General features: G+C 43.1%; 3 protein-coding genes across 3 annotated transcripts; 2 read left to right on the plus strand and 1 right to left on the minus strand.

The window, feature by feature from the left end:
* Positions 1-751: 751 nt before the first annotated feature.
* Positions 752-6,887, minus strand: srpx2 (sushi-repeat containing protein X-linked 2). The gene is made up of 10 exons (XM_084009762.1): positions 6,587-6,887; positions 4,303-4,380; positions 3,965-4,156; positions 3,475-3,651; positions 3,056-3,179; positions 2,835-2,956; positions 2,567-2,746; positions 2,349-2,482; positions 2,117-2,238; positions 752-937 (listed from the first exon to the last, which is right to left on the minus strand). Exons 1-10 carry the CDS (start codon positions 6,630-6,632, stop codon positions 757-759), a joined length of 1,356 nt encoding a protein of 451 aa, XP_083865888.1. The 5' UTR covers positions 6,633-6,887; the 3' UTR covers positions 752-756.
* Positions 6,888-8,017: 1,130 nt separating this feature from the next.
* On the plus strand, positions 8,018-11,922 carry tspan6 (tetraspanin 6). The gene is made up of 8 exons (XM_084009315.1): positions 8,018-8,222; positions 9,911-10,099; positions 10,187-10,261; positions 10,359-10,463; positions 10,776-10,931; positions 11,060-11,143; positions 11,556-11,640; positions 11,865-11,922. Exons 1-7 carry the CDS (start codon positions 8,136-8,138, stop codon positions 11,622-11,624), a joined length of 765 nt encoding a protein of 254 aa, XP_083865441.1. The 5' UTR covers positions 8,018-8,135; the 3' UTR covers positions 11,625-11,640; positions 11,865-11,922.
* Positions 11,923-14,307: 2,385 nt separating this feature from the next.
* On the plus strand, positions 14,308-16,169 carry mid1ip1l (MID1 interacting protein 1, like). The gene is made up of 2 exons (XM_084009707.1): positions 14,308-14,455; positions 14,902-16,169. The coding sequence occupies exon 2, from the start codon at positions 14,998-15,000 to the stop codon at positions 15,490-15,492; it is 495 nt and encodes a 164-aa protein (XP_083865833.1). The 5' UTR covers positions 14,308-14,455; positions 14,902-14,997; the 3' UTR covers positions 15,493-16,169.
* The last annotated feature ends 9,374 nt before the right edge of the window (positions 16,170-25,543 follow it).

Below are 25,543 nucleotides of genomic sequence, written 5' to 3' on the forward strand. Positions count from 1 at the left end.
ACAGGGAGCGTTGTAATGTGTCACTTTTTTTTTTCTTTATAATTGTACAGAATTTCAGATGCGTGGGAAACAAGTCATTATAAACTGCTACACAAAAATTCTGACATTGCACCCAACACATTGTAATACACTCGTGTAAAATGTATATTTATATAAGATGCATAAAAAGCTTTATTTGAAATTATTACATTTGTTTATTTGCAGATTTTTAAATACGTGTGATCAGTCGTGTTAACCTCAGAGTTGCCATGAATATCCTGTTCACCCAATAAAAAATGTACTAAACCCAAAGAAACATGCCTGATGGTCCATACCAGCTGGATTTAACAGCAATCTGTCCACTCTAGTGTTCCTCAGTAGACTTTTGTAGGAGTTATTTTTAATTCTCATTAAATATAAGATCAGAACGGCGGCTCCTTGACAAAAAGCCACCTCGTGTCCAACCTAATGTTATATCGCTGTGGTTCAAAATGTAGTTCTTTATTTTACTTGTGTTTTACTTTGTATTTTCTGTAACTGTGTTGTCCATTTTCTGGCCTCTGGGCTTTTCATGATTATACGCGATAAAGAAAACAGTGCTAGAACTTCAGTGTCCTTCAGTAATCACATTTGAACACAAGGAACTGCCTTCTCCTCTTCTTTCCCCCCCTCGATGTCCCTCTGGACCTGGTTTCCGGTTGTTTGTCCTCCTTCCTCATGTTGCGTTTAGTAATAGTGATGAGTTTATCGCCGTGGCAACCGGAGAGGTTTATTAAATTAGTCACAGAAGTCCCTGTGGAGCTCCAGCCTCTCTCGCTCCTCTTCGTCCATCAGGAAGCCATCGATGTAAGAGAACAGCTCATCGGACGCCATCGGGGTGATGAAGCGCTCGCGGTCCATTCCGAGCTTGTCCAGCAGCAGCATGCTGAAGTAGGATCTGGAGATTCTGAACACGTGTCTACAGAGAGGCACACGATGCATTATTAAAGGAGCGCTGCACCATCTCACACTTTGATATAATCATAATAATAATACATTATTTTTATAGCGCAACACTCAAAGACGCTTTACAGAGAGGAAAAAGCAAACAAAGCAAAACAAGACAAAGCCAAAACAACATTCAATGGTAATGAGGGAAGGAGCATGGGGCTGGTGGGAAGCAGGGAAGAAGAGATGTGTCTCGAGGCGGGACTGGAATATGGATATCATCATAGCTGCTTAAAATCAATAGTTTTGACCAGATGGTTACAATCTGTCTGCAGATTCTCCCTTAGCTCTGTGGAACTTCATGATGTCTTTCATCTCAATGTTTATATTTTCTAGTCTTTTTGTTCACTTTCACGGCTCTCGTGGTGTTTTTGGCAGCAGCATGCAGCTGTATCCAGAAAATAAGCTCTAATAAACCCACAGTGGATCATGTAGCAGCTTCAGAGCCAGGTATTTACCTCGGGGGTCGCTGGAGACCAAAACAGAGCTAAAAGAACACCATTATTGGACTTGCATTCATCAGGTGGTCAGAAACACAGCTGCAAATGCATGATAATGTTGTGAACCAATCAATAAAGCAAAACTATGAACTGAAAGTGCATTAAAAAAAAAAAAAAAGTAGGGGATTTGAGTTGGAGTGCTTTGCATTACAGTCAGAGAATGTGCCTCAGTATGCTGTGTCAGTGGAGAGACTGAGGAGATTTTCCAGTCTGGAAAAAGTGAGCAGTGCCCCTTACTCCAATTACACAGCTGGTGGAAAAATCTATATCTCTGCCTCTTTTAAGATAAACTAGTCTCTTGCTTGTGTCTGGTGCAAAATGGTGGACTTCATTTTTATTTATTTTTTTAATGACTCATTGATGCTCATGAGAATCAAAGCCACGTGTTTACAGTCCATGCACTGTCAGTCTCATCCCATTACTGCTGCCCTGGAATTATTAAACTGCTATTTTTAAGCGTTAATCCATCAAATGGAATTTTTCCACAGAGGATCGCTTTATGAGGAGACTCCTGACATGTAATAGAGTGAAGCAGAAACAACTCTTTACTGTTAATGAGAATGGGAGTTACATAAAGACACACACACACACAGAATGAACAGGGAAACTGCTGACTAGCTCGCTTAATGGATGAAGTTTCTCACTATTACCTCAAACCCTGGATGACTTCCGAGGTGAGCAGACTTTCCTTAATGCGGCCTGTCTCGCGCGGCGGGGAGCCCAGCAGCTCGATGAGGGTTACCTGCCGCAGGTCTAATCCACAGTCGGATTTCTGGTGGACACGAGAGGAAGACAAGCAACAGATTTTGAGCTTCTTGTTTATTTCAGTTTATTGTCATTTTAGGAAAAAGGGGACCACCAGCAGCTAAAACATTTCCTCACTTGTATCATGATGTTCTGCAGCTGGTAGTCTGGGTCAGAGATGTTGGGCGCAGACATGATCAGCAGCCTCCTCTTTTCATAGAACTGATCCAGGAGAGCGGAGACCGTCTTGACGTCGGATTTAATCTCCATCGCTGCAAACACACAGATTGCACCCTGCATGTATATCCTACATGATGGAGTCTTGTAGCAAATTCATCATTTTGATGCAGACTCACGAACACACTCGGCGGGGACTCCGTCCCAGTTGCGGTTGAACTGGCAGACCCGACTAGACGTGCCCATCCGCTCGTATCCTCCCTCACAGTGGTATTCACACGTGGCCCCGTAGTTGTTCCCGTCGGAGGAGCAGGTGAGGTGGCCGTGCAGAGGCGGGGGTAGCTGTGCACATCTTCTCACTGGAAGGAAGTAAGAAAACCCAATGTGTCATCCACGCTGTCACGTGTTTGTGTGCGGCATGTCAACTCACGAAATAAGTCGACTTACCCTCGACACGTACAATAAACTTGCAGGCCGCTCTGTTTCTGGCTTGATCGTACACTTTGTACCGGATAACGTTGGCTCCCTCTTTAAATTCGGTGCCTGGCTCCTGGTCGACCAATATTACACTGCAGACAGACACATCCAGTAAGAGCTGCTCCTTTGATTTCAAGGTGAACAGGAAAGGGGGGGGGGGGGGGGGGGGGCAATGAAATGGAGCAACGTACTCGAGTGATTTATCAGCGGTGTCTTTTACAGTGGGGGGGTCCCAGGTCACCGTCGCGGTGAGCGTTCCAGGCGCGGCGACCTTGAGTCTGGACAGAGGACACTTGATCTTTGGAGGATCAGTATCTGAAATGAACAAATTACAACATTATTGGAGATTTTGGAGATAAAGAAATCCATCTGACTGTAGTAGTCATAAAACAAAATATGAGGACTGAAAGAAAGCAGACTTCAGTCCTGGATTCTGTCCAAAGCAGGAGCTGTGCTTGTTGTTGTGTGACTGTGACTGGACACTCACTGGTTTGTGAAAGAATAATGAAAACTAGACAGCAATACAGACGGCCTGAATTTATGTCCATGTCATTGAGTTGAACAATCCGGTCAGCATAGTGTGGATCTGCAATAGAGCTGGATTATGTACCTGCACACTCCGGCTGGGCTCCGCTCCACGACCCCCTGCGCTCACAGGTGCGAGAGTTTCCAACCTGGATGCGATACCCGGGGTCGCAGCTGACGTCACACCTGGAGTCCACCATGACGCCGTGAGTGCAGGTGTATCTGCCGTGTGGGATGAGGGGCAGCACGTGGCAACGCATCTCTGAAGGAACATACACACAAATATAAATACATATATATATATGAAGAAATCTTTAAAAGTAGGGCATGAGTTAATAATATAATTTCCTCAAACAGCTGGGCACTTTGAGATTTTAGCAAATGTCATTCAAACACCAATTAAACACCAGCGGGTGAAGATTTTACATCAGCAGGTTGGTGTTTGTGGCATCGACTCAAACTAAAGTACAGTGCCCGTGTTCATGGTATTCAAGGAACATGTGAGTTTTGTTCTGAATAAGGATAACAAAGCAATAAATATCACCAGATGCCCCGGAATTTAAACTTCCACATACTGCGGCAGTAAGCGGTCCCAGACCAGCGCCGGCTGGCAAGGCACTGGATTGAGCTCTTCCCCAGCAGTCGGTATCCTCGATCGCAGCTCATCTCACAGCGGGTTCCCAGGGTACTCCTGTAGGACGCGCCTCGAGGGGAGTGGCATGTCACCTCCCCATTGGTCAGACCCGGGGAGTGACACCAGTAAGGGTCTGTGTTCAAAGAGGAACGGTGGAGAGCAGGCTACTGCTAAGTTTTTATACTTGGACACCAGAGGTATTAAAAGGAGATGACAGTAGTACTGTATAGTGTGGTATATATTGTCATATCACCCTTCCATTTCCCCATCCATACGCACTTTTGTAGTCCAGTTGAGGAGCGTAGTCTTCTTCTGCAAAGTCACTGTGGTTGTGGTACACTGTGGTCCCAGAGCCAGCTGAAAAACAAACACAATCTCTTTTCCAGAACTCCTTTTCAGGTTTCCTTGAACACTCAATAACATTCCAGTCAACAGGCACCTGGATTTGCCATCAGATGCTAGAAATGCTAGTAAACCTGAGAGCAGCTTAAAGCTTGTGTTGTTTTCTAGAAAGGAAGAGTCATGAACGGGGATAAGAGTGCAAGAGGAAGCACGTTAGACTGCAGCCTTTTAAAATCAACATGTTCAACCTCAAATTAGGACGAACAGCATGTTTTCATTCCTCACTTGGAGATTTTCCCCTCTTACTCATCTCTTTTCATGTAATAAGCAGCAGGCTGTGTACTGTAGAACGACCTTCACTCTAAATGTTGCCTTTCTGCATAATAAATCTTCTTCACTGTCATCTCCTCCTCTCTCAGCATTAGTAGTTCAGGCACATTTCCATTATTGAAATCCCTAAAACGACTCCATGTTTAGAGCTGAGTGCCAAACTTTCCAGGCCGCCCCCCTCCGTACTACTTCCTTCACAGCAGCTCAACCATTCTGTCTTCTGGCCCGCAAACAAAAAGTTCACTTATAACACAGTTTCTGATAATAATAACTATGATGATGCATCACATTCAACTTCCCTTACTCTGGAAGCTGCTTCAGATTGTTCCAACAATGTGCAGATTAAACCCGTCGTCAGCATATTTTTTCCTCATAATGAGCCCAGTGTTCCATTACAGTAACACTTCCCCAGACTAATATTTCCCAAGTTCCCCTCACGGAGAATTTAAAAAACAAGCTCAGCTCATCAGTCTGATGGTCTGCACTGCAGGGCAGTTGAGACAGACATTACTTCAGGTGACATCATGCATAATACAAGTCTGTGTTTTTAATGGCAGGTAAACGTACTGCAGGGCTAAACATTAACATATAACCCAACAGTATACTGTAGTGCTTGTACTTCACTTGACTATTTTAATATACTTTATACTTCTACTACACTATTTCAAGGGGAAATGTTGCAGTTGTTACTCCTTGTTTAATTAACCAACAAGGCTGCATTGTTTAATATTAAACTGTGGATTTGGCTCATGACTCCATACAAAAACTAAAAAAAGATTTTTTATTATTAATGAATCTGCCAATTATTTCCTTGATGATTGATTTCTTGTCTATACAAGGTCAGAAAATAGTCCTGTTGTCCCAGCGAGTGTTTGGCTTTTTTTTACTTGAAAAAAATCACTAAAAAGCACTCACATGGTTTCTTTTTCTTCAAAGATTAAAGACAGTTCCAAGAAATGAATTAAAATCTGTGTAGCAGAAAGTGTTTCCTTCCTTCCTACTGGTTTACCTCTCTGATTTATCTTGTGAGCCTTTGAAGGGGCCCGACCGCAGGTTGAGAACCACCAGTTTAGGGGAGAAGTTAAAACTAGCTGCTTATGTATTGATGCACAAGGGCAATTTTTCTGTACAATTAGTAGGCCTACTTTAACTTCTGATCCTCAAATTTAGATGACAATACTTCTGTTCTCTTCAAAACAGGACTCTTACTTGTGACGTGGTACTTCTACATTTTCACTTTCACTCAAGTAATGGATCTAAATACTAAATACCAAGACTCATGCATCACGACCCACTCACAGTGGACTGTACCACCACAGGGAGACGTGCACCCTGAAGGCAGGGTGAGCCCATGAAGCAGGGGTGAGTCACACCAGAGCAGGCAGAGGTGTGCAGTTTGACAAAGGACTGTTTGAGTTACAAAGGCTTCATTTAGCTCTAATGACAAAGGTGAACAGCATCCTTTCAGTCACTCTGCATTATTATCTGGGCTTCTGTGGATTTCAGGTCACGCTATTATCTCTGCAGGATTAAATGGAGCCCAGGAAGGGGGGGGGGGGGCTCCTCAGTAATTAACTGGCAGTGATTGGAGCTGAGCTGTAATTAAACTGCTTGGTCAGCAAAGTAGAGCTTCATTTAAAGTTCAGATCGACTGGATTCTACGCCTTCAACTCTTCATTCCTGAAACGAGGAGTGGGCTCCACTTGCACTCAAACAACAACAAAAAAATGCAACACATCTGCATCTAATACAGTTGTTGTTGTTGCTGAGATGAAGGCATTTCCTTTTTGCAGGGGGAAAGTAAGATTTAACAAAGATGTACAACTGCCATTGCCATGGCTGAAATAACATCACATCCTATTTAAATGAAAACTTTAATGTGTGTACTCACCTGTGAAGTATAAAATGAACACAGCAACAAAGTGGCTGCGGAGCATGTCAGCAACAGACCAACCTCCTGGATAAAGAAAAAAGTTTGTTTTATTTGTCTTCGCGCAGGTTGGTTCAGATCCCAGAGTCCAAACGGAAAAGTACAAAGTTATAATCCAGAGAAACTCTACAGCCGGTGAAACAAAAGAAAACTTGATTTAATGATCCCCGCTAAGGACAGTGAGCACTCCCGTCATTCCAGAGTCTACGCAGGGTTTTGACTAAGATCCTTCCAGTTCACCATCCAAGTCAGATGTCACTTGGTGGCGCTGTCGCACTTTTCGTGTCCGTGCGTTTCCTGGTTTCCTCCCACCGCCACATTAAACATGATGATCGGGCCATTTTATGAACAGCCTATAAACCCAGAAAGTGGAGGTTATATAGGCCACATATGAAAATATATAAAGGTGGATACCCATCAGAAGAAGCATCATCTATACTTTATGTGTATAATTAAAAAAAAAAAAGTAGTAAAGTGCTTAAAAGGCATAAAACCGAAAGTACACGGTGCAGTTACAAACTACATGTCTGTCGTGATATGTCTAATGTCACTTACAAGATGTATTTGCTTAATGTGTCCCACAGGAAAGAGACCGTGTTTCATTTTATGAGCGCATTATTCATATAACTGTATTTAGCCTTTTCAACTATGTCACATCACCAGAGGAAAAAATACTTTTATGATGAAGTTAGACAGCACACGACAGGAAACGGCGCTACTGCCTTCAAAATAAAAGCATAGGTTACTGTGATTTTTAACATTAAACCAGGACTGTGGTCGAATAGTCAAAAGATGAGTTCCTTACACCTTTTTCTATTGCGCCTTTCCCTTGACCTCGAGGGAAAACGTCACAAGGTCAAGAAAAGGTGGAAGGAGGACTTTGAAAGTCCTGCCCCCTTCATTCAGATATAATAATAATCAGGATATAAGCATTGACAGACAGGCAGGCAGTCCAATAATTTTCTCCGGCCCAAATTTTTGGTTGGACAGGGTTTTTACAGTCCTGCCATGGACCCATTTGAATTTATTTTTTATTTTTTTTTGTATGTAATGTATTTATTGCTAATGGTATGTTACAAGGATTTCAAGTAATATAACAGAAAGTGTGAAAATAATGTATTTACTATCAACTCAGCAAAAGTATCTTCCATCCATCCATCCATTGTATTCATCATTTTAACTCGAGATGAACTTTAAATTAGGACAGTTAAAAAAAAACCTCACAGATTGCTGCTCAAACTGGTCGCGTTTAGCGGAAGTAACGTTTGGTGTTTTATTTTGAAAGCCAAACTCGACCATGATAATTACGTCGACTTGATTCTGATTTGTTGGAGCTGGTTTTCCCCCTCAGGAAAGTAAATCTGGGTTAGTGACGACACTTCCCCCCTCTCTCGGATTCATCCCTGAAGTTTTGTTGTTTTTTCCCTCCCCCTCTCTCCCCACCAGGGCGGTGTGAAATCAACTTTTCTCTCTCTCTCCTTCTTCTGTTGTTCAAAGTAAAAACAGCAACATGTCGCCGCCATCTCGACGGCTTCAGACGAAGCCGGTGATTACCTGCCTGAAGACTTTCCTCATCTCCTACAGCCTCATTTTCTGGGTGAGTTGCGTGTCGCGTAATGGGGGACGACAAGCTAGAGGAGCAACAATGGGCTCAAAGCGGCGCCGCTGCCAGCGGGGCTGTCTATGTATCTAACGTCTTCCCCTCAAATCAGGACGGCAGTTAAATCGGTTGGGTGGACGTCCTCCGGTTACCGCGGAGCTGCTTTTATGTTAGAAAACAGAAAGAAGCACTTGTTGAACGCGTACCGACCGTTGGAGACGTTTGCGTTCGTCTCGGCGTCCCGAAAACAGCCGTTACTTTCCGTCGCCGGCTTAGAAAACCTTCAATCACTTCAGCGAACGCATTAACTAGCCGACAGCGTGACGTACTTGGTAGACGTGGTGTCGTTAGTCCAAGGTTAGATTTAAAGATCGCTCAACTGCAACAATTAGTCGATTAATCGATTGACATGTATTTTGTTTAGTTACAATTACTGTCACTATTTAATCTGATTTATTTTATTGATTGATTTCTGAAACATGTCAGAAATAGTAAAGGGGGGTTAAAAATCACAGCAATATCGTGCAACTGATTTATACTTTTTTCTTTTTTTTTATTGTGAGGTAATTTTAAGTTTTTTCATAGCCTACAACTGATCCACTGTGCTCTGACGTCAAAACTGTATGTAGGCCTGGCAATTAAGCCAAGTTGCGCTTATACTTTCCAGGAACCTGTCCAATTGACTATAGCCCAAGGCAGCATATGTGTCGTTTTGTCAGACCAACAGTCCAAAACCTCGAGATATCCAGATTTATTATCACTTAAGACAAAGAATATATACAACGGCTCTTATTTTGAAAGTAAAGGCAAACAATGTTTGGTATTTTTACTTGGGAAAATGACCAAAAGATGAATCATGTAGGTAATCAATTAAATGATTGTCAGAATAATTGATAATGAAAATGACTCCTAGTTTCGGCCATTATAGCGTGTGAGGATAATGTAAACATACGCTTGTCTTGAGAAGAAAATGAGCAGATATTATTGATCTTTGTACTGTGCAAACAGCCATCTCAGGCTGCTGCTAACACAAAGTTCAGGTCAGTGCTTTTATCTGGCGATTTATTGCTCCTGGCTGGTTGAGCTGCTGCCTCCCCCCAGGCTAATGACTTGTGTGGGTGGTCGTAAAGGAAGAAGATGCTGAGATGATTAAACCTCTGGCCAAGGCTAGTAGGGTGTCCCAGGTGTGTTTTTACTAAAATGTTGACTGGTCATCTGTAAATACGTAATCTGCATCATCTGAATCACGTTTCTATTGACTGACAAAGGGAGGCTGTATCAAATGGAGATTGTCAACAAGATTAGAGGTTTTTACTCCATAAACAACGTGTTTCAGAGCTCCAACATCCCCCCTCTAACGCCTTCATCTGCATTTCCACCACCGAGAACAGATTTAATTAAAAAGGGAATTCAATGAGGGATATATTTTTTTCCTAGGTTCAGCCCAGCGTGGTCCTTATTTAAAACTGTCCCTGATATTCTCTCTGAGTATGCGTTTACATAGCGTATCATTTCCACCAAACTTGACTGAAGATTGTGAACGGTTGGGTTTCATTTGCAACTAATCCAAGTAATATTTTCTTGATTTATCTTTTTAAATAGTGAACTAGCAACCATCGAGAGGTGTCTATTTTCTAAAAACCTGCGTATCTTTCTCTCCGACTCTCCCATGCTGTCGTCTCCAGTTCACAGGCGTGATCCTGCTGGCTGTCGGCGTGTGGGGGAAGGTGAGCCTGGAGGCCTATTTCTCTCTGGCCTCCGAGGAGAGCACCAATGCACCATATGTCCTCATCGGGACTGGAGCCATCATCGTTATCTTCGGCCTGTTCGGTTGCTTCGCCACATGCCGCGGCAGCCCGTGGATGCTCAAACTGGTCAGTGACGGTGCAGGTTCAGTTACCTGAAATGTTTCCCCTCAAGATGTGACCTTGTTTGATTGTTTTGAATGTCACTTCCTCCAGTATGCCATGTTCCTGACCTTGGTGTTCCTGGCGGAGCTTGTGGCTGGTGTCTCGGGCTTTATCTTCAGACACGAGGTCAGTCACTCGCCTAAACATTCAAATATGTTTGGTCTTTCTTAAATGGATCATATCAGCTCACTAAAATATAAAATCTCTGTTTTGAATTCACCAGATCAAGGCCACGTTAGGCGTTGCCTACAAAACGGCTGTGACCACCTACAATAGCACAGACAGCAGCTCCAGCAGCAGCAAAGCCGTTGACGCCATCCAGAGGAATGTAAGTGGGGAAACTCTCCAGTACGTTAATGGTGTTACTCTTATCTGACTTTGTTTGTGTCTCACTGTACAAACCCCAGAAAACTCTTAGTTTAGTTTTAACAGGGTGACTAAAGGTTAAACTGACAGAGAGCAAAGAAGTGCTGTTCTCTTCGGGTTTGTAGCTCTCGTCTCGCCATCCTATTGTGACAAAACAACAAATATCTGGCTGTTTTTTCTTTAAGTATTAAAAACACCTTTTTTCCACACTATTCTCTTGCATTAAGACATTTTTTTGTAAATAATTGTGTTGCTTTTCTCCCCTTTCATGTAGCTGCATTGCTGCGGGGTGAACAATTACACCGACTGGAGTGACACGCTTTACTTTAAAGAGAGTGGCATCCCTGCCAGCTGCTGTAAAGACAACGCCAAATGCTCACCGGAAACCCTGAAAGATATGGACCAAGCTGGCAAAGAGGTGTACACAGTGGTGAGTTCTCCGCCTCAAACCGCGACTGCATACTTGTGTCATTTTAATGGCTTTAAGATTGTTTCCGGGAATAATCGGGGTAATCAAAAAAAACCTCTCTTACTGTGTATTTTTTTTTTCTGCTGTAGGGCTGCTTCGCACGGGTGACCCACGTGATGGAGTCCAACCTGGGAATCATCGCAGGGATCTCCTTTGGGATTGCATTCTTCCAGGTACATCAGGCACATACACATACATTTTTTTATTTCCAGCATTGTTTCTATCGAATCTATTTTTTAGTTAGTAAAGTATTTTTGTTGATATCTGGTGATCTGTTAAGTTGGACAACCCTAGATAACATGATGTGAACGCAAACGTGACCAGACCAACATGTTGATTAGCAATGACTGGCACATTGTAAAACTAAGTACAGCAGGTCAAAGTTAAACCAGATAGTCATTGTGCAGTAAAATAACATTTTCGCAATTAATTCAACTTTCACCTTCGTTTTCACTTTGGAAAAACGACTTAGACAATGCCGTGAAGTAATACAGTGTTTTTACAATGCAATAAAAATGCATCTTGTTGTATTTAGAATGGTCTGTATTGATAAATCTATATGTTGATGAATGCCTTTGCTCTCAGCTCATTGGAATATTCCTGTCCTGCTGCTTGTCTCGATACATAACCAACAACCAGTACGAGATGGTCTAACAGTGACCTTCCACAGGTGAGACTTGTTATCAACAGAGTGATTACATTTTGGGGAAGTGGCCCGTTCTGAACTGCTGTTCCTTGTTGGGAGACAGTCGTGTACAGATTGCACAAAGCACAACCCGCCCAAGAAACGGCAGCAGTGATTTAAGAAGCCAATGTTCGCATGCAAATACTAATTAGCTGGCTCGTGCCGGCATCCAACAACCTGTCTGACATGTTTGCCGTCTGTCTTCGCAGGTCACTGATGGGCAGCTCCCGATGCAAAACTGAGTTGAAAGAATCGCCTGTGATTTTTTTTTAAATATTGCGTGTTTTGTTAGTTATTATTTTAGAGAGGGAAAAACACTCACTGCTTCTTCTTTTATTCACCAATGGCAAAACTAGCAGAAGGGATCTAATGTGAAAGCAAATCCAAAAAGGGAGGTTATCTGCAGTGTAGTTTGACCAAAACATTTAAAGGGACCTGGACTTTCCACAGATCATTTGTTCCTCCAGAGATTTAATTAGGGATTTATATTATTAAGCTTAGATGTTACTTTATCCGACCTGTTGTCAACATTTCCATATCTTGTGTCTTTGTGTAATGCAGCTGCCTTATTTTGTAATTTAGCTAACTTTAAACTTCTCTGCCACACTAAGTATTTGTGTGTGTGTGTGTGTGTGTGTGTGTGTGTGTGTGTGTGTGTGTGTGTGTGTGTGTGTGTGTGTGTGTGTGTGTGTGTGTGTGTGTGTGTGTGTGTGTGTGTGTGTGTGTGTGTGTGTGTGTGTGTGTGTGTGTGTGTGTGTGTGTGTGTGTGTGTGTGTGTGTGTGTGTGTGTGTGTGAGAAACCAACATACGCCCGGAGAGATGGACTAAGAGGTCACCACCCTGAAATCAAGTGTGTATGTGTGATTCACAGTAAGGACTTGAAAATGAGCCTTACTGATCACGTAGGCCAGTATTGACGAAACGCCCGCCTTCATGTGTGCCAATTACCGTGTCCCAGCCAACTTTATATCACATTCTTCAGTGTTGTTATTCTTTTGTGGGTGCATGTGAAAATATTGACAAAAAAATAAAGATTAATTGTATCTTTAACAGTTTTTGTGCGTGTTTGCTCGGCTCTGCATGCGGCCTGTCCCACAGCTGTTTGCTGCTTCTTTTCATTGTAAAGATGCAAACATATTCTGGCAGCTGATCTTGAGTCGGTCGTTTCGGGCCTTTGTGACGGATCCGTACAAATTCCAAACATCACTTGGTTAAAATATGCAGGGCAACTTTCAATTAAACTTAATCACAATATTTAAGGATGGAACATATAGGTGCAGTGGGGTGGTAGTCTGAAAAATTGTGTTCTATAAATGATAGTTTATTTCACTATTTTTCACTTTCACCCATGCAGCAATACAGACCTTTAAAAGAAAATGATACTAATATAGAGCAGGATATGTCGACCAGAATTCACACATCTAGTCTATCACAATATTTATATATCAGCGCATTGTCCAGTTTTAACTGGCATATTCTGCCATAACTGGAGAGGCGACAAACACTGGGTTTTATGATGCACAGTTGAGTACGGTATGAAGTCAAAAGCAGGTTATCAATTGGTCATTTAATTCTTGATAATTGAAAAATAACATGGTGTGTGTGTACTCTTCATTTTACAACTTCCAAAGAGAACTCAGTACTTGGTAATATGACGGTGTGTCCATGTTAAACATATATATAAATTAAGTTGTTGGGATCCAGGGCCCGCAAAAGAAATGCCAAGGGTCACACAAAAAAAGTACTCCTCACAATAATTCTGAAAGACAACTGTGCTTTTCTAGATTTTGCCTTTTCCCCCCCATGTAAATTCATGTATAATTGTTTCCTCTAAACATGAGACCAGCTGAGAACAGGAATAATCTCCAGCTGACTTCCAGACATGTGAACCAGGTTGCAGGTTGACTTACCCCTCCAGGTGTGACTAATTACCTTAAAGCTGCTCTGACATGCCACGCCTCCGCGTCATAATGAAAGTGATCAAATGCACCTGCGTGCTGCTGTCACACATGAAGGGTTTAGTCTCAGTGGCACTAGTTTGTGTTACAGGAGGACACAGTGGAGCTGAGCATTTCCAAACTATCAGGTTATACCAACACCTTCCTTTAAATAACGTGGTGAGAAGTTTTATATTATTTTATTATTATATTGCATGCCTACTGTGATAGCCAGGTTGATATAAAGTGGTTGATTTGTCGGTTGAGACGTGCGAGGAAGATTCAACCAAGTCCAACCAGCAGGTGGAAGTGCTGTGTCACAAAAAAACACGGAGGCAGCTGTGGAGACGTAAAAGCAAAAAAAAAAAAAAAAAAAACGTGCTGGAACTTCGCCTTCTTTATTTCCAAACAAAGCTCGTAAACACCCGCTAAAGCACACCCCTGGCAACGTGGATCCCTGTTCGGACTCGACTCTGCAATGCCTCCGGGCTGTAAACGGCCTAGAACGGATGAGAGGTAAATAGGCTGCAGGGTAATTGCGGACAAACCTGGACGAAGTTATGCGTTTGACTGGCAACTGCGATCTGACGTCCGATTGGTCCGTTTGGGGATCACGTGCTCTCTAGAGTCCGCCCACGTGTTCCACGGTGGCCAATGAGCAACGAGAAAACGTACAGAGGGCTCGACTTTCATTGTTCGCCCTCCACCCAACCCGGCTCGCCCGCTATAAAACCCAGACCCGCCGACAGCCTGCTGGGGAAAATTTTGCTTTTCTTCCCGGCGGGTGGTGTGCAGAGCCTAAGACTTGGTCTATCCAACCAGTGAGCCAAGAAAGATTTCCCTCAGGTCACCTCGTGGTTCAGGTCAGTCTGCATCCTTTCTGTTGTAATGGCCGCCTCCTGGAATGGACTTGAAAGCTGTAAATTAATGCGCTTTAACATCCGGAAGTCAAGGTCGCATCGACGCAAACCGGGTGTTTTCAATGCGGCAAAATGAACGCGTAGTAAAGTCGAGATGCGTCGTACATGCGAGCCGTAAAATCAGAAGTGACTATTTATTCATGCGAGACGACGAGACGGCGGCGCTTTTGGTGCTGGGCGTCAAGTTGTGCTCGGCGGATGAGAAACAAGCTGCCTCTGTTTCATCACATTTCCTGCCTCGAGTGCGTTGGTTGCCTGTTTTTGTATCGAGCCGAACGTGTTCACCCGCGTTTTCATCCAGCATCAGGCTTGGATTTGTTCTAGTAGCATCTGCTCGATCGCCTTGTTTTTGTTTAAATACATCCTCATGTTTCTTCTTCTTCTTGCAGATAAGCCATCCCTAAAACACCAAGCAGCTCTGCCTTTTGTACAATCCCCACCTGCCACCTCTACACCGTAACCAAGCCGACCCTTAAGCCTTCAAGATGATGCAGATCAGCAACGACCCGGCCAGCAACAAGCACTCCCTCATCAACGTCATGCACCGCTTCATAGCAGCTGCCAACAACATGGACGAGACCATCATGGTGCCGAGCCTGCTGCGAGACCTGCCGTTGGAGGAGCAGGCGGCCAGCCAGGTGGAGCCCAACAACAACAGCCACGAGCCGCCGTGTCCCAACAAGCAGAGGGACATGTACGAGCACTACCTGCTCCTCAAGTCCATAAAGAACGACATGGAGTGGGGTCTGCTGAAGAGGGAGATGAGCAGCGGCGCCAGCTTCCTGGAGATGGCGGTGAAGCAGGAGGAGCAGCAGCGGGTCACCGGGGACCTGCTCCCCGACGAGAACTCTGACCTGGAGAATCAGTTTCACTATCACCTCAGAGGACTGTTTGGGGTTCTGTCCAAGCTCACGTTGCAAGCAGACCACCTCACCAACCGGTACAAGAGAGAGATCGGAGGAGGAAACTTCATGAGATAGAAGTATCTACGTGTCCGCTCTTCCCCCGTCCCCACCCCGGGACCGCTTTACTTGCACAATGGGATCTCAATGGACAGTGAACTGACCAGGGCCACCACTTTACTTTCACTCCTGAGTAGCAACACTCAAAACATCCCCGACCACGACAAGTCTGAAACCAGTGACGCCTGCACGTGTCCCGCTGCCCGTCTGAGCAGAGATGACACTTTGTGTGGCTGAGGTTTATTGAATCTGTTCCCCATGTCCAGATGAAGCGCAGCTCGGGTTTATGCAGAAAACTTGCCCCGTCCCCCCCTTTTTTTTTTTTTGTCTTTTCATTTCAAGTTTTGAATATCACTCGTTCATCAGGTTGTGAAATAAAAGGTTTCTGACTGTAGGAGAAATCGAATGCTGGTTATTCTGTCCCTCCTTTATTTAAAAAAAACAAAACCCTATTTTAATGCTGAGCTGAAGGGTTCTTGCCTGCTGAGGTTTTAAATCGTTCCACTTGGTACTACTGTAACATGGCGTGCCTTGACTTTTTGTAAATATCCTCATGCCCTGTTCAGTTACTCCCCATTGACTGACTGCTTAAATGGTTCATCAATGTGTCCGTGATGAAATTCATTTGTTTGTCCTTGGATATTTCAAATTTTATATTGAAGCAGTAAAACTGAAATAAATAATTGGAAACTTGACGTTTTGCCTCGTGTGTCAATGCTAACAGGAAGGGTGTTGCTGCCTATTTCTAGTTACCCAGTTAAATGTTTTTTTTTTTTTTTCTTTCATGCTTAGGACTGCAAAGGAATGTGTAACGATGCAATCTGACAAGCTGCAACATGAAAACTACTCCCTTGATGCAGGTTTTCCTTTTTTTTTTTTTTTTTTTTTTTTATAAATATGAAGGGTAGGTTTAGAAAGTCTTTATGTATTTGGTTACTTTTCTTCGGGAAATGACTTGTAAATGCTGAACAGAATTCTTAAATCAATTTTGCAACTGGATTTTTTTTTTGTCTACAAAACGGCCTACTTTTTTGTAGCAAATTGTAATCTAATAATCCTGTTATCATTTCCAGTCCAGCAATCATCTCCAACGGTTGCAGGGTTATAAATGCATAAAGTGCATTGACCCATCAGAAGTGATAAGACTTTATTTAGGTGAGACAAACTTTATTTAAAAAAAAAAAAAAAAAGTGAATGGGACCCTGGTGAGACGGGGCATGTTTAAAACCTTTGCAGGAGTTTGGAGATTTAGAGGCTATCGATCACATTTCTGCAGCTTTGTCACATTAAACATGATGGCAGTGGACTATAAATGAAACATTACATTGATATGTTGCTCAAACTGGCCCCCACCAGCTGCCACATCTATCCATCACTGAGTGAAACCCTCCCCTTAGCAACAGCTCCACCAAGAGCAGCCAATCCGCTCGCTGGTTCTCAAAGGCACAGCGGTGATTAAGAGATTGTGGCGTGATGAAGGTTATCCAGGAAGCGAGTGGAGGGAAGACATGGTCAAACAAACCGGCGCTCCTCTGGCCCGCAGCAGCGATCCTGCCCGTGTTGGAGAGTTTGCATAGAAAGTGCAGCATGCAGCCCTGTGGCGCAAAGCTGTTTCCTTTTTTCCCCCTCCTCACAATGGGCCATACAAATGGCTGCAAATCAAAATGGCTGTGCTGGTCAGTGTGCCTCAGCCCACTCAGATAAACTGGGTCAACCAAACTGGTGACAGCTGGCCAGACAGTGAATGTGAATGGAAACGGGGGCTTCTATACTCACAATGTTTTAAACTGATCTACAAATACACCAATCAAATCTAGCTACATATTTAATCTGCCATTGAGCACCAACTTAAAGCAAAAGCTGCCTTTTTTTCCTGTTAGCTACAGCCAGCAGCTGGTTAGATAGGCTTAGCTTAGCTTAAACACTAGAAATGGGGGCCTCGGTCCGGTGCTTAAAAAAAAGAAATCAGCTCGAAAGCGCACTGATTTACACGTTACATATTGTTTGTTGATTTTGTACAAATACCAAAGTGTAAAAACAATAATTCACTGTGGGGGCTATAACTAAAGAGACTTCTTTTTTTGGTTTGGAGCAGTTACTAGGCAACCAGCGGAGGGCCCAGGATGTATCTGCTTGCAGCCAAGAAATAGTCCAGCGAATAATCTACATGGGTTGTATTCTTCAGCTCGTGCACACACATTAGATGGTGAGCTTTAGAGGTCACCTTCAAACGAAATGCAGTTGTAGCTCATTTGCTTCCAACAAAACAATTCTGTCGGGCATCATAGCATTCAAAATGCAACATCAGGGAAACATTTTCCATCAAATTTTGTCTAATTACAGAGCATCATTGATGCAAACACAGAGCTGGATCTGCTGTCTGATTGATGTTGATGAGTGTATTCTGTTATATACCATTCAGGGATCCAAAATGTTGTGAAATTGCTAGAGTGACGCTGAATGTTAACAGATATGAGAATGGCATCAAAATAAAATCCATATGATGGTTAAATGTATAGATATTTCCTCTAATAAACAATAATATCTCATCAATTTTACGTTTTGGCCACGGCTCTGTACCAGGTCAGCAAACTGAATGATCTGGTGAGGAGAGCTGGGGTAGATATACTGCAGGAGCTGAATGGGTGGAGGGATCTCAGGTGTGCAGATTTGGGTGAGAGATTGAGGGCCACACCCCAACCGACACATGAGACAGAGAGAGCAAGTACAAACAGAGGACCGTAGGAGAAACATAGAACAAACACTCGCAATAAGTGAGAGGCCAGGCCATGATAAAAAAAAATAAAAAAAATAAATTTCCACGCTCCAGCCAAACAAACCTCAAAGGGCATGAACCATGACACTGATATTCTGTAATACAGCTCCGCGACTGTCAGCATGTGCAAGTCTCCCAAGTCACGTTAACGTCTTGAGAAACCTAAGAGCGAATAGTTGCAAACCACTCAGTGCATTGCAGATTTGAAACGGCTCCAGAGTAGATGGGGGAAGTTGTGCTGTTTCATCCTTCATGGCAGCGGGTTAGGAAACGGTTTCAAAGTCCATATTCTAAATTTGTTGGAGTATATTTAATGCATCTGAACCTGAATGCAAACAGCTGCTCGGACGTCTGAGACATTTGTCAGTGTTGGCGTGTCGTCAGGGTGCAACGTGAGCGGACAGATCTTGGGACATGGCAGACATTTGGTATCGAAAGGTTGTGCGGTTGCCCCACCTCGCCCGCCAGCACGAAGCTGCATGCTCACAGACTTGGCAGACTTGGCAGACTTGGCAGTGTCTGCTGTCCTCATTTCAACAGTCACTATCTCTTGCTTAAACACCATAAAGCTCCTACCTGAAGGAAACTAAGCTCCAGACAACCAGAGAAAGCAGAGATTATGACTTTACGAGAACCTGACGCAGGTAACGTATCGGGGCCAATAAAAGGTTTATACCTTTTCAGCACCGATATAACCCTGGTAGCCACGCCTACACGCACTGTTTGCTCTTATCACCTGGTCAACCTTATTCTGCACTTTCCAATCGTAACAGCACTGCTCCCTGAGTAAACACCTGAGCAAACACCACTGTGTTGTTTGCTCTTATATCCATTGACATTTCAGTAAACCTTCGAGTTTACTGTGACACTGTGAGAAACAACAAAGAACACATTGGCTTAATTTAAAGGGGGAGGATTCCAGCAGGTCATTGACTGGTAGTGGTGTGAGAATTACCAGACTATAAAAATCCTCCATTATAACATCTGACTCGATGGTTTATGGTTTCGGCTGCTGTTGGATTTACTGTAGTCAATGAACAAGCTAGTCGAGTTTCTATTTTATGTATTCTCAAGGCAAACATTGACCATTTTATTCCCAAATATCATACTGTAGAAGTAGCATGAAACGGAAATACTCAAAGTAGCCTCGTACAGTATGAGTAGATGTTCTACATGCAAGCAGCAGGGACGGGTCCACCGGGGTGGCCAGGGGGGGCACTGACTACCCCTGGGATCTGATTGGCCACCCGAGTCCAAGGCCACCCCAGCCAGAGCTGTCAATCAGATTTGATTAGATTAGAGTTTTCAAAAGCAAGAAGACCTGTCTATTTGTGTTCAGGGTGCCTCAGATTTTGTGTCCACTACATAGTTCTTACATGCTACACTGTTCAATGTGAATTATTTGGGTAAATAAATTGTTTTGTTATTCAAAGCTTTGCCTACTGTTCATTACAATCAAAGACTGTAGGGCATTTAAAAAAATCTTAATTTCAGTGTGCTACCCTTTCTACCGTGCTACCTACCCTACCTGGCCCCCCAAGAAAAACATTCTAGACACGCCCCTGGCAAGCAGGTGAACTTGATGGCCTCTTCCAGCAGCTGTTGAACTCGATCACCAAGTAACTGTTGCTTGTGACCCAAACAGGTTTTTTGTTGTGTAATTTGACCGATGTATGTTGCCGTTGTGCAGTGTAGTCGGCGTTGCCATGGTGTAAAAATGTTCTCACGCAAAAGCCCGTGAAGCCCCCATCATTGTGCACGGCTCTGACTTACAATATGCTGCCTTGTTGTGCAGAAATAATGAGCACCAGCATGCTCACTGATGTCATTAACATTTCTGACGACGTCTCACTAACCGCTCAGGAGCAGCAGAAAACATCCGTGAAGAAAACTGACTCTGCGAGTCCCTCCGGCTATGTGGGATGTTATATAATGAAAGTAATATCCTTTCAATTATTTAAAAAAGTATAGATAATAAAAAATATGTGCAAATCATATACAAGGAAGTGGAAAAACTGTCTGTTGTCTCTTTTGTTAATGTTTAACGTGAACTGTAATCATTGGGAATTTTAATGTCTCCTGATGTCTGAAATGTCAACCAATTTCTTGCATAAACAGTGTCACAGCTCTTTGTCAATATGTTTTATATATCTTTGTAATATCTGGTCAAAGCTTGTACTGTTTTGATTAAGGTCTGACATATGTCTAGCAGAGGAAGTGACTTTGAGATTTGGCTTAAATGAGTTCCTGATTCAGGGACCAACTTTTTCAATCCAAAAGGATGAGCCCTTTTGATAAGTTCATGTTGCATGAAATACTTTAATTTACACTGTCATTTATTATTCCTACATTGAACCCAGCCTCCGTATTAAACTTTGATTATGGCACAAAGAAGTCTAAGCAACTGGTCCGTCTTTCCAGTCCTGCAGATTCAGATCAGCCTCTTTTGTCTCGTCAGCATGGAGACACACGTGTGAAGCCGGGAACACCATGTTCTCTTTTAGGTGGAGGCTGAACCCCTACAACACAGAGGCACCACCCCTTTCCTGCTTGTTCCTCGACTTCATGATAAGCCCAGGCATCGGATGATCGCTCTGCCTTCTCTAGTTTGGGGAAAAGAGGCGCTCTGTGTGTTGTTTGGGTTACAAAGGGCTTCCTTGCTGGTGAAACTCGGTCCTCTGATATGGGAGGAGGAAATACTGAATTCACTCAGAGCACAACAAAGCCTATTTTGTTTTTTTTTCCACAGAAGAAAACCCAACCACCCCCGATATAGCAACACTCTACCACCACTGGTGCACACCACTCCAGGATCAGTATGTGAAGCCTCCGTGCAGAAAATATAGGGAAGGAATGTATGACGTTATGTAAGAGGCGAGTGGGTGTGGAGTCCAGCTGGAGCAGCTTACAGCCTGACACAGAGCGTCTCTGAGAGCAAACAATCTCCTCAGCCAAGGCCTTATCTGCTGCTCGCACACTTTAGTGCTGCTACTATAGGTCAACGCAACCTCCTGTCATGCACACAGTGTCCACACGCCTGATATGCATATTTCTTTCCTTTGTAGATATATTTTTTAGAGATGATCTTGGTGTTCCATTTGCATTAGAGGTTGGAGCACTAAGAGCTTTATGTCAGCATACACAAAAATAATAAAAATGTGCAAAACCACAACATACGTATTATCAACAAAATGTACCTAAAATATAATAAGAAAAATGTTGTAAAATAATATGTAAAATCTAATAATATAAATGTAGTAACTTAGTATAAAGTAGAATCAAAAGTAAAAATGACTCTTTGCCACTTGCCTGCATATGTTTATACAGCCATGGCCCACTGCTCCTCAGTTTACTGTAGTTATCAGGTGGGTATCTGATAACCACAACCCCTTGCAGCTGAGGTCCTTTGGTTCAGCACCGCAGACAGATAAAGACACGAGGTCTCTGCAGGTCAGTGCTCGTCTCCATCGCTGGCCGCTCGCTGCATTTAATCTAATCTTCAAGACAAGAGGAGAGACAATGGCACGGTTGTGTGTGTGAGTGTGTTCACCAACAATACATCCCTCTGTGGTCAGCGGGGCTATTGGAAATGACTCCAGTCCACAGAAAACACAGTGATCGCAGAGCGTTTGCTTGCAGCTAAAGCTATTTTTTTTTATTGGTGAGAAACCAACATGACATCAAATATGATGTGAGATGACAAAGGACAATGAAGTGGCGTTGTGTTGTTTGGAGTTTTTATTGAATCCATTACCATTCATTTGTTTACTCGCCTTCATGTAGTGATTGATTTTCTCCATTTTAACCACATTTCATGTCTGTGGGAGTTTTTAAGGCACATACAGGCTGGCTGAAGTGTGGGCTGCGTTCACAGGCGACACTCATAACTCCTACACGTCAACTGACGGTTCACACTGAAAGTGTTTAAAGTCGAGCTGAAATGAAAAATGCCTTTTAACCCTTTTAGATCACATCCCCAATCCTTTTGTTTAAATATATGTATTATTTATTTATGTTTATATATTAAAATCCAATATATTTTTCTTCCCGGAAACAAAATGTGTCAGCTAGTACCAACCACTTATATCATGACATTCATGCACTGAACAATCTAAAAACTTTTATCGCCGCAGTGCCAGAGAATGTCGTGAGCTGATCTTTTGAACCATGCAATCCAATTTCTCCCGTTATGTCCCGACTGCCTTTTCACTGGAAATACCGCATTATACGGAAGCTCAAAACTTTAAATGTCATGTAAAAATGTAACTTCTGCTTTCAATAAAAACACCCCTCGGGTCTTTCAATGCTTACTCTTCAACTGACACTTCAAGATATTTTAATGTTATACCTCCTTGCAGGTATTACATAACAACATTACAGCCAACTTACATTTGCTTTAATGGCTGAGATATCGACTCTTTAGCTGCTTTCATCTCTTACACTTCAGCGGACATTTTAACAGCTCTTATACAAACTCACAACTCAACTTTCTAGAAAGGTTTAATAGCTATCACACAGACTTGCTGCTTTACAAAGTTGGCTGAAAACAGTCGGGCCTTCACATGTGGGAAGATCGGCATCTTCCCTGTGTGTGTGTGGGGGGGGCAGACGATTCCGCCATCATGGCGGGAAGGCGAGTCAAAATATGCCGCGATCCGGAGCGTTTAGACACCTGGCTTTGCGGAACGTGTGAGACCTCTCACTGCTCAGCAGGCGGTTTTGTGGACTCGCCTGGTGACGTATTCAATGAGTGTCGGAAATCTGATTAGCTCGATGCATTAAAACAACTTAAAAAAGGTGAACTTTTGCTCGTCTCGCATATTTACACGACTCTTCAACCGCAAGCAATGTTGCTGCATCATAAACACGTGGATGTGTATAATGGCGGCCTCGTAAGAGCAACTACTGGCGTTTCATCTGCTTCGGATCTAGGCTTTGAGCTTGTTAAATCTGCCCGCGTGTCGCCCTGGTAACGCGTCTTCTCTGCGTCACGTCTTCAGATAGCATGTCTCGCCTCTTTGACGACCTCCGTTAGCGTCTCAGAGGCATAATACTCTGTTACGCCTTCCGCTTCGCGAGCGTTTAGACAGACAACAGGATGGAATAAAGGCGGACTGCTCACGCAACGAAAAGGCTGTCTAAAAGGGGCTTTTGAGATAGAATGGGAATTTTCGGAGGGACCAAAGGTGTGAACTCTATGGAAGAAGCAAATTCCATCCACAACATGCTTTCTGCCGTTCCACTTCAACTGCTTTCAGCTCTGACATTCAACTTGAACTGACGCTCATCTCCTGTTAATAATTCAACTCAATCTGCAACTCCCTCACAATGTTTACCATGTAGCCTAACTGACGACTCGACTGCTTTCAGTCATTCAACTTCAACTGCAACTTATCTCACGCGCAGATAATTATTTCAACACATTTTAAATTCCTTTATTTTAGCCTATGATTTGATTTTTTATAATATTTGCACCTGCATGTCTAATTACCTTTTGCGTGGTTGTAAAATGCGAAGTGTAAATTATTTTAAGCAGATTTCATTGTCATGCGCTAGCTGGGTCTCTCAGGCGTGCAGGCCGGCTGAAGTTTTGGATGAATACCAAAATGAACTCAGATGTCTGGTTGAGGTCAAGCTTCTCGCAACACAGTGAGGGCCAGTTCATGACAGTGTTATTTTCCCCGCCGGGGCTATATTTAGAGCTTTGGGGGGGTGAAACCGTTGAGACAGAGATAGCAACAGATTAAACACCAATAGATCTCTTGATATCAACACAAGAAGAGGACATTTGACCTCCCATTATTATATTGTATTATTTCAAAGCAGTGCTGTAGCATTCATCAATATGTTCTGGACAGACATTGAACAGACTCTTGCAGTCGTTCCTGGCTGCGCGATAGAGAGAACACAACCATCTAAACCCCGCTGATCATAACAAAGGAGCCCTGTGTAGTCTCATGGGAGGAAAGCTAGTTTGATCTGTCTCAGGCACTAAAACGTTCCCCGACAATTCAGACAGATTACAAAAGTCTATTCTGATATGTTTAAGATTCTGGTCGGCGAGCTGTTTTCAATGGCGACCGAGAAGAAAAGGAAAGCATCTAGGCTGAGCTTTAGATGCAAGTTGAGCGAGCAGGACTTCCCCCTTCTGTATGTGTGTGTGTGTGTGTGTGTGGGGGTTTTCAAAAAGGACGATTGCATAACTGTTACAACAGATGTCCTCGATGAACCCGAGGCGTGAAGACAAACTCATTTTCATAACAAATAATGTACAGACGGGCACAAAATACTCAGTGACAACCTGAAAAGGCTTTTTAAACATGACTGGCTTTAAAAGAGAGGGTTTAGTTCCATTGAAAATTTGCTATAAAGAAACTGGAATGTATTTTTAATACATTGGAAGTTTAAATTAAGTGAAATATAAATACCACTTGCTTACACACACACACTTAATTTGATGTATATATATATATATATTATAATATGTATTATATATATGTACAGTATATGGGCTGTTGTACAAAACGTTGCTATGCCTTTAATCCCTTTGCCTCCATGTAAGGCTGGCCTCTCTTCCTCTTTCCATGTCACTCTGTCAGTAGGTCTTAAGCAGACTTGCCCTCGTTTTCATCCAATCAGATGCTACTGCCCTACAACAGGTGACCAATGAACGGCGGGGCATGGCAGGGGCTTGGTGAAGGGGGCGGCCCCCGAGAGCTCAACTCAAACATATTATGTGATGTAATGAGGCTTGAGATACAGGAGAGTCAAGATTTCCCCAAGACTCCTAAAAGGACACGCGATCCCTTCGCTCGGAATAGCTTGAACTGTGCGGATTAAGTTTAACACACACACACACACACGAAACACAAGTAAACAGAAAACAACAAAAAGTTAACTTTGGAACCGGATTACAACTCCAAACCTTTTTATTTTTTATTTTTGTAGTTTAGAAACTTCATATACTTTTATAAGTAGGTTATAGAAATATTTTAATCATAGCTAAGTCCATATGAAGTCTGAAATATGACAGCAGCCACACACTATCACTGTTGGGAGATAAACCCCGTATAACAGCAGTGCCTGAACTCTAGTAACCTGATGGGGACTGCACACGTCACACTGTGGTTAGGACCATCTGTACCATGGGGCCCTGTGAGGCGATGTGACTGGTATGTCACGTCCCAGTACAATGAAACAGTGCTTTCAGACCGAGACGTCAAACAGAGGCCCATATGCTGCAGGGCAAACGCTGAATGTTGAAAAGGTGGTATCATTTTGAGAAATATGCGT

Source organism: Eutrigla gurnardus (genome assembly GCF_963514095.1).
Source record: "Eutrigla gurnardus genome assembly, chromosome: 5".
NCBI lineage: Eukaryota > Metazoa > Chordata > Actinopteri > Perciformes > Triglidae > Eutrigla > Eutrigla gurnardus.

Excerpts from the sequence above, each read along its gene's own strand:
- tspan6 (XM_084009315.1), top strand. The coding sequence starts at position 8,136 with ATGTCGCCGCCATCTCGACGGCTTCAGACGAAGCCGGTGATTACCTGC. Across the intron at positions 10,464-10,775 it reads TTGACGCCATCCAGAGGAAT|CTGCATTGCTGCGGGGTGAA; the intron begins GTAAGTGGGGAA and ends CCTTTCATGTAG. Across the intron at positions 10,932-11,059 it reads GCAAAGAGGTGTACACAGTG|GGCTGCTTCGCACGGGTGAC; the intron begins GTGAGTTCTCCG and ends TTTCTGCTGTAG.
- mid1ip1l (XM_084009707.1), top strand. The coding sequence starts at position 14,998 with ATGATGCAGATCAGCAACGACCCGGCCAGCAACAAGCACTCCCTCATC.
- srpx2 (XM_084009762.1), bottom strand. The coding sequence starts at position 6,632 with ATGCTCCGCAGCCACTTTGTTGCTGTGTTCATTTTATACTTCACAG. Across the intron at positions 4,157-4,302 it reads TCCTCAACTGGACTACAAAA|ACCCTTACTGGTGTCACTCC; the intron begins GTGCGTATGGAT and ends CTTTGAACACAG. Across the intron at positions 2,957-3,055 it reads ACCGCTGATAAATCACTCGA|TGTAATATTGGTCGACCAGG; the intron begins GTACGTTGCTCC and ends GTCTGTCTGCAG.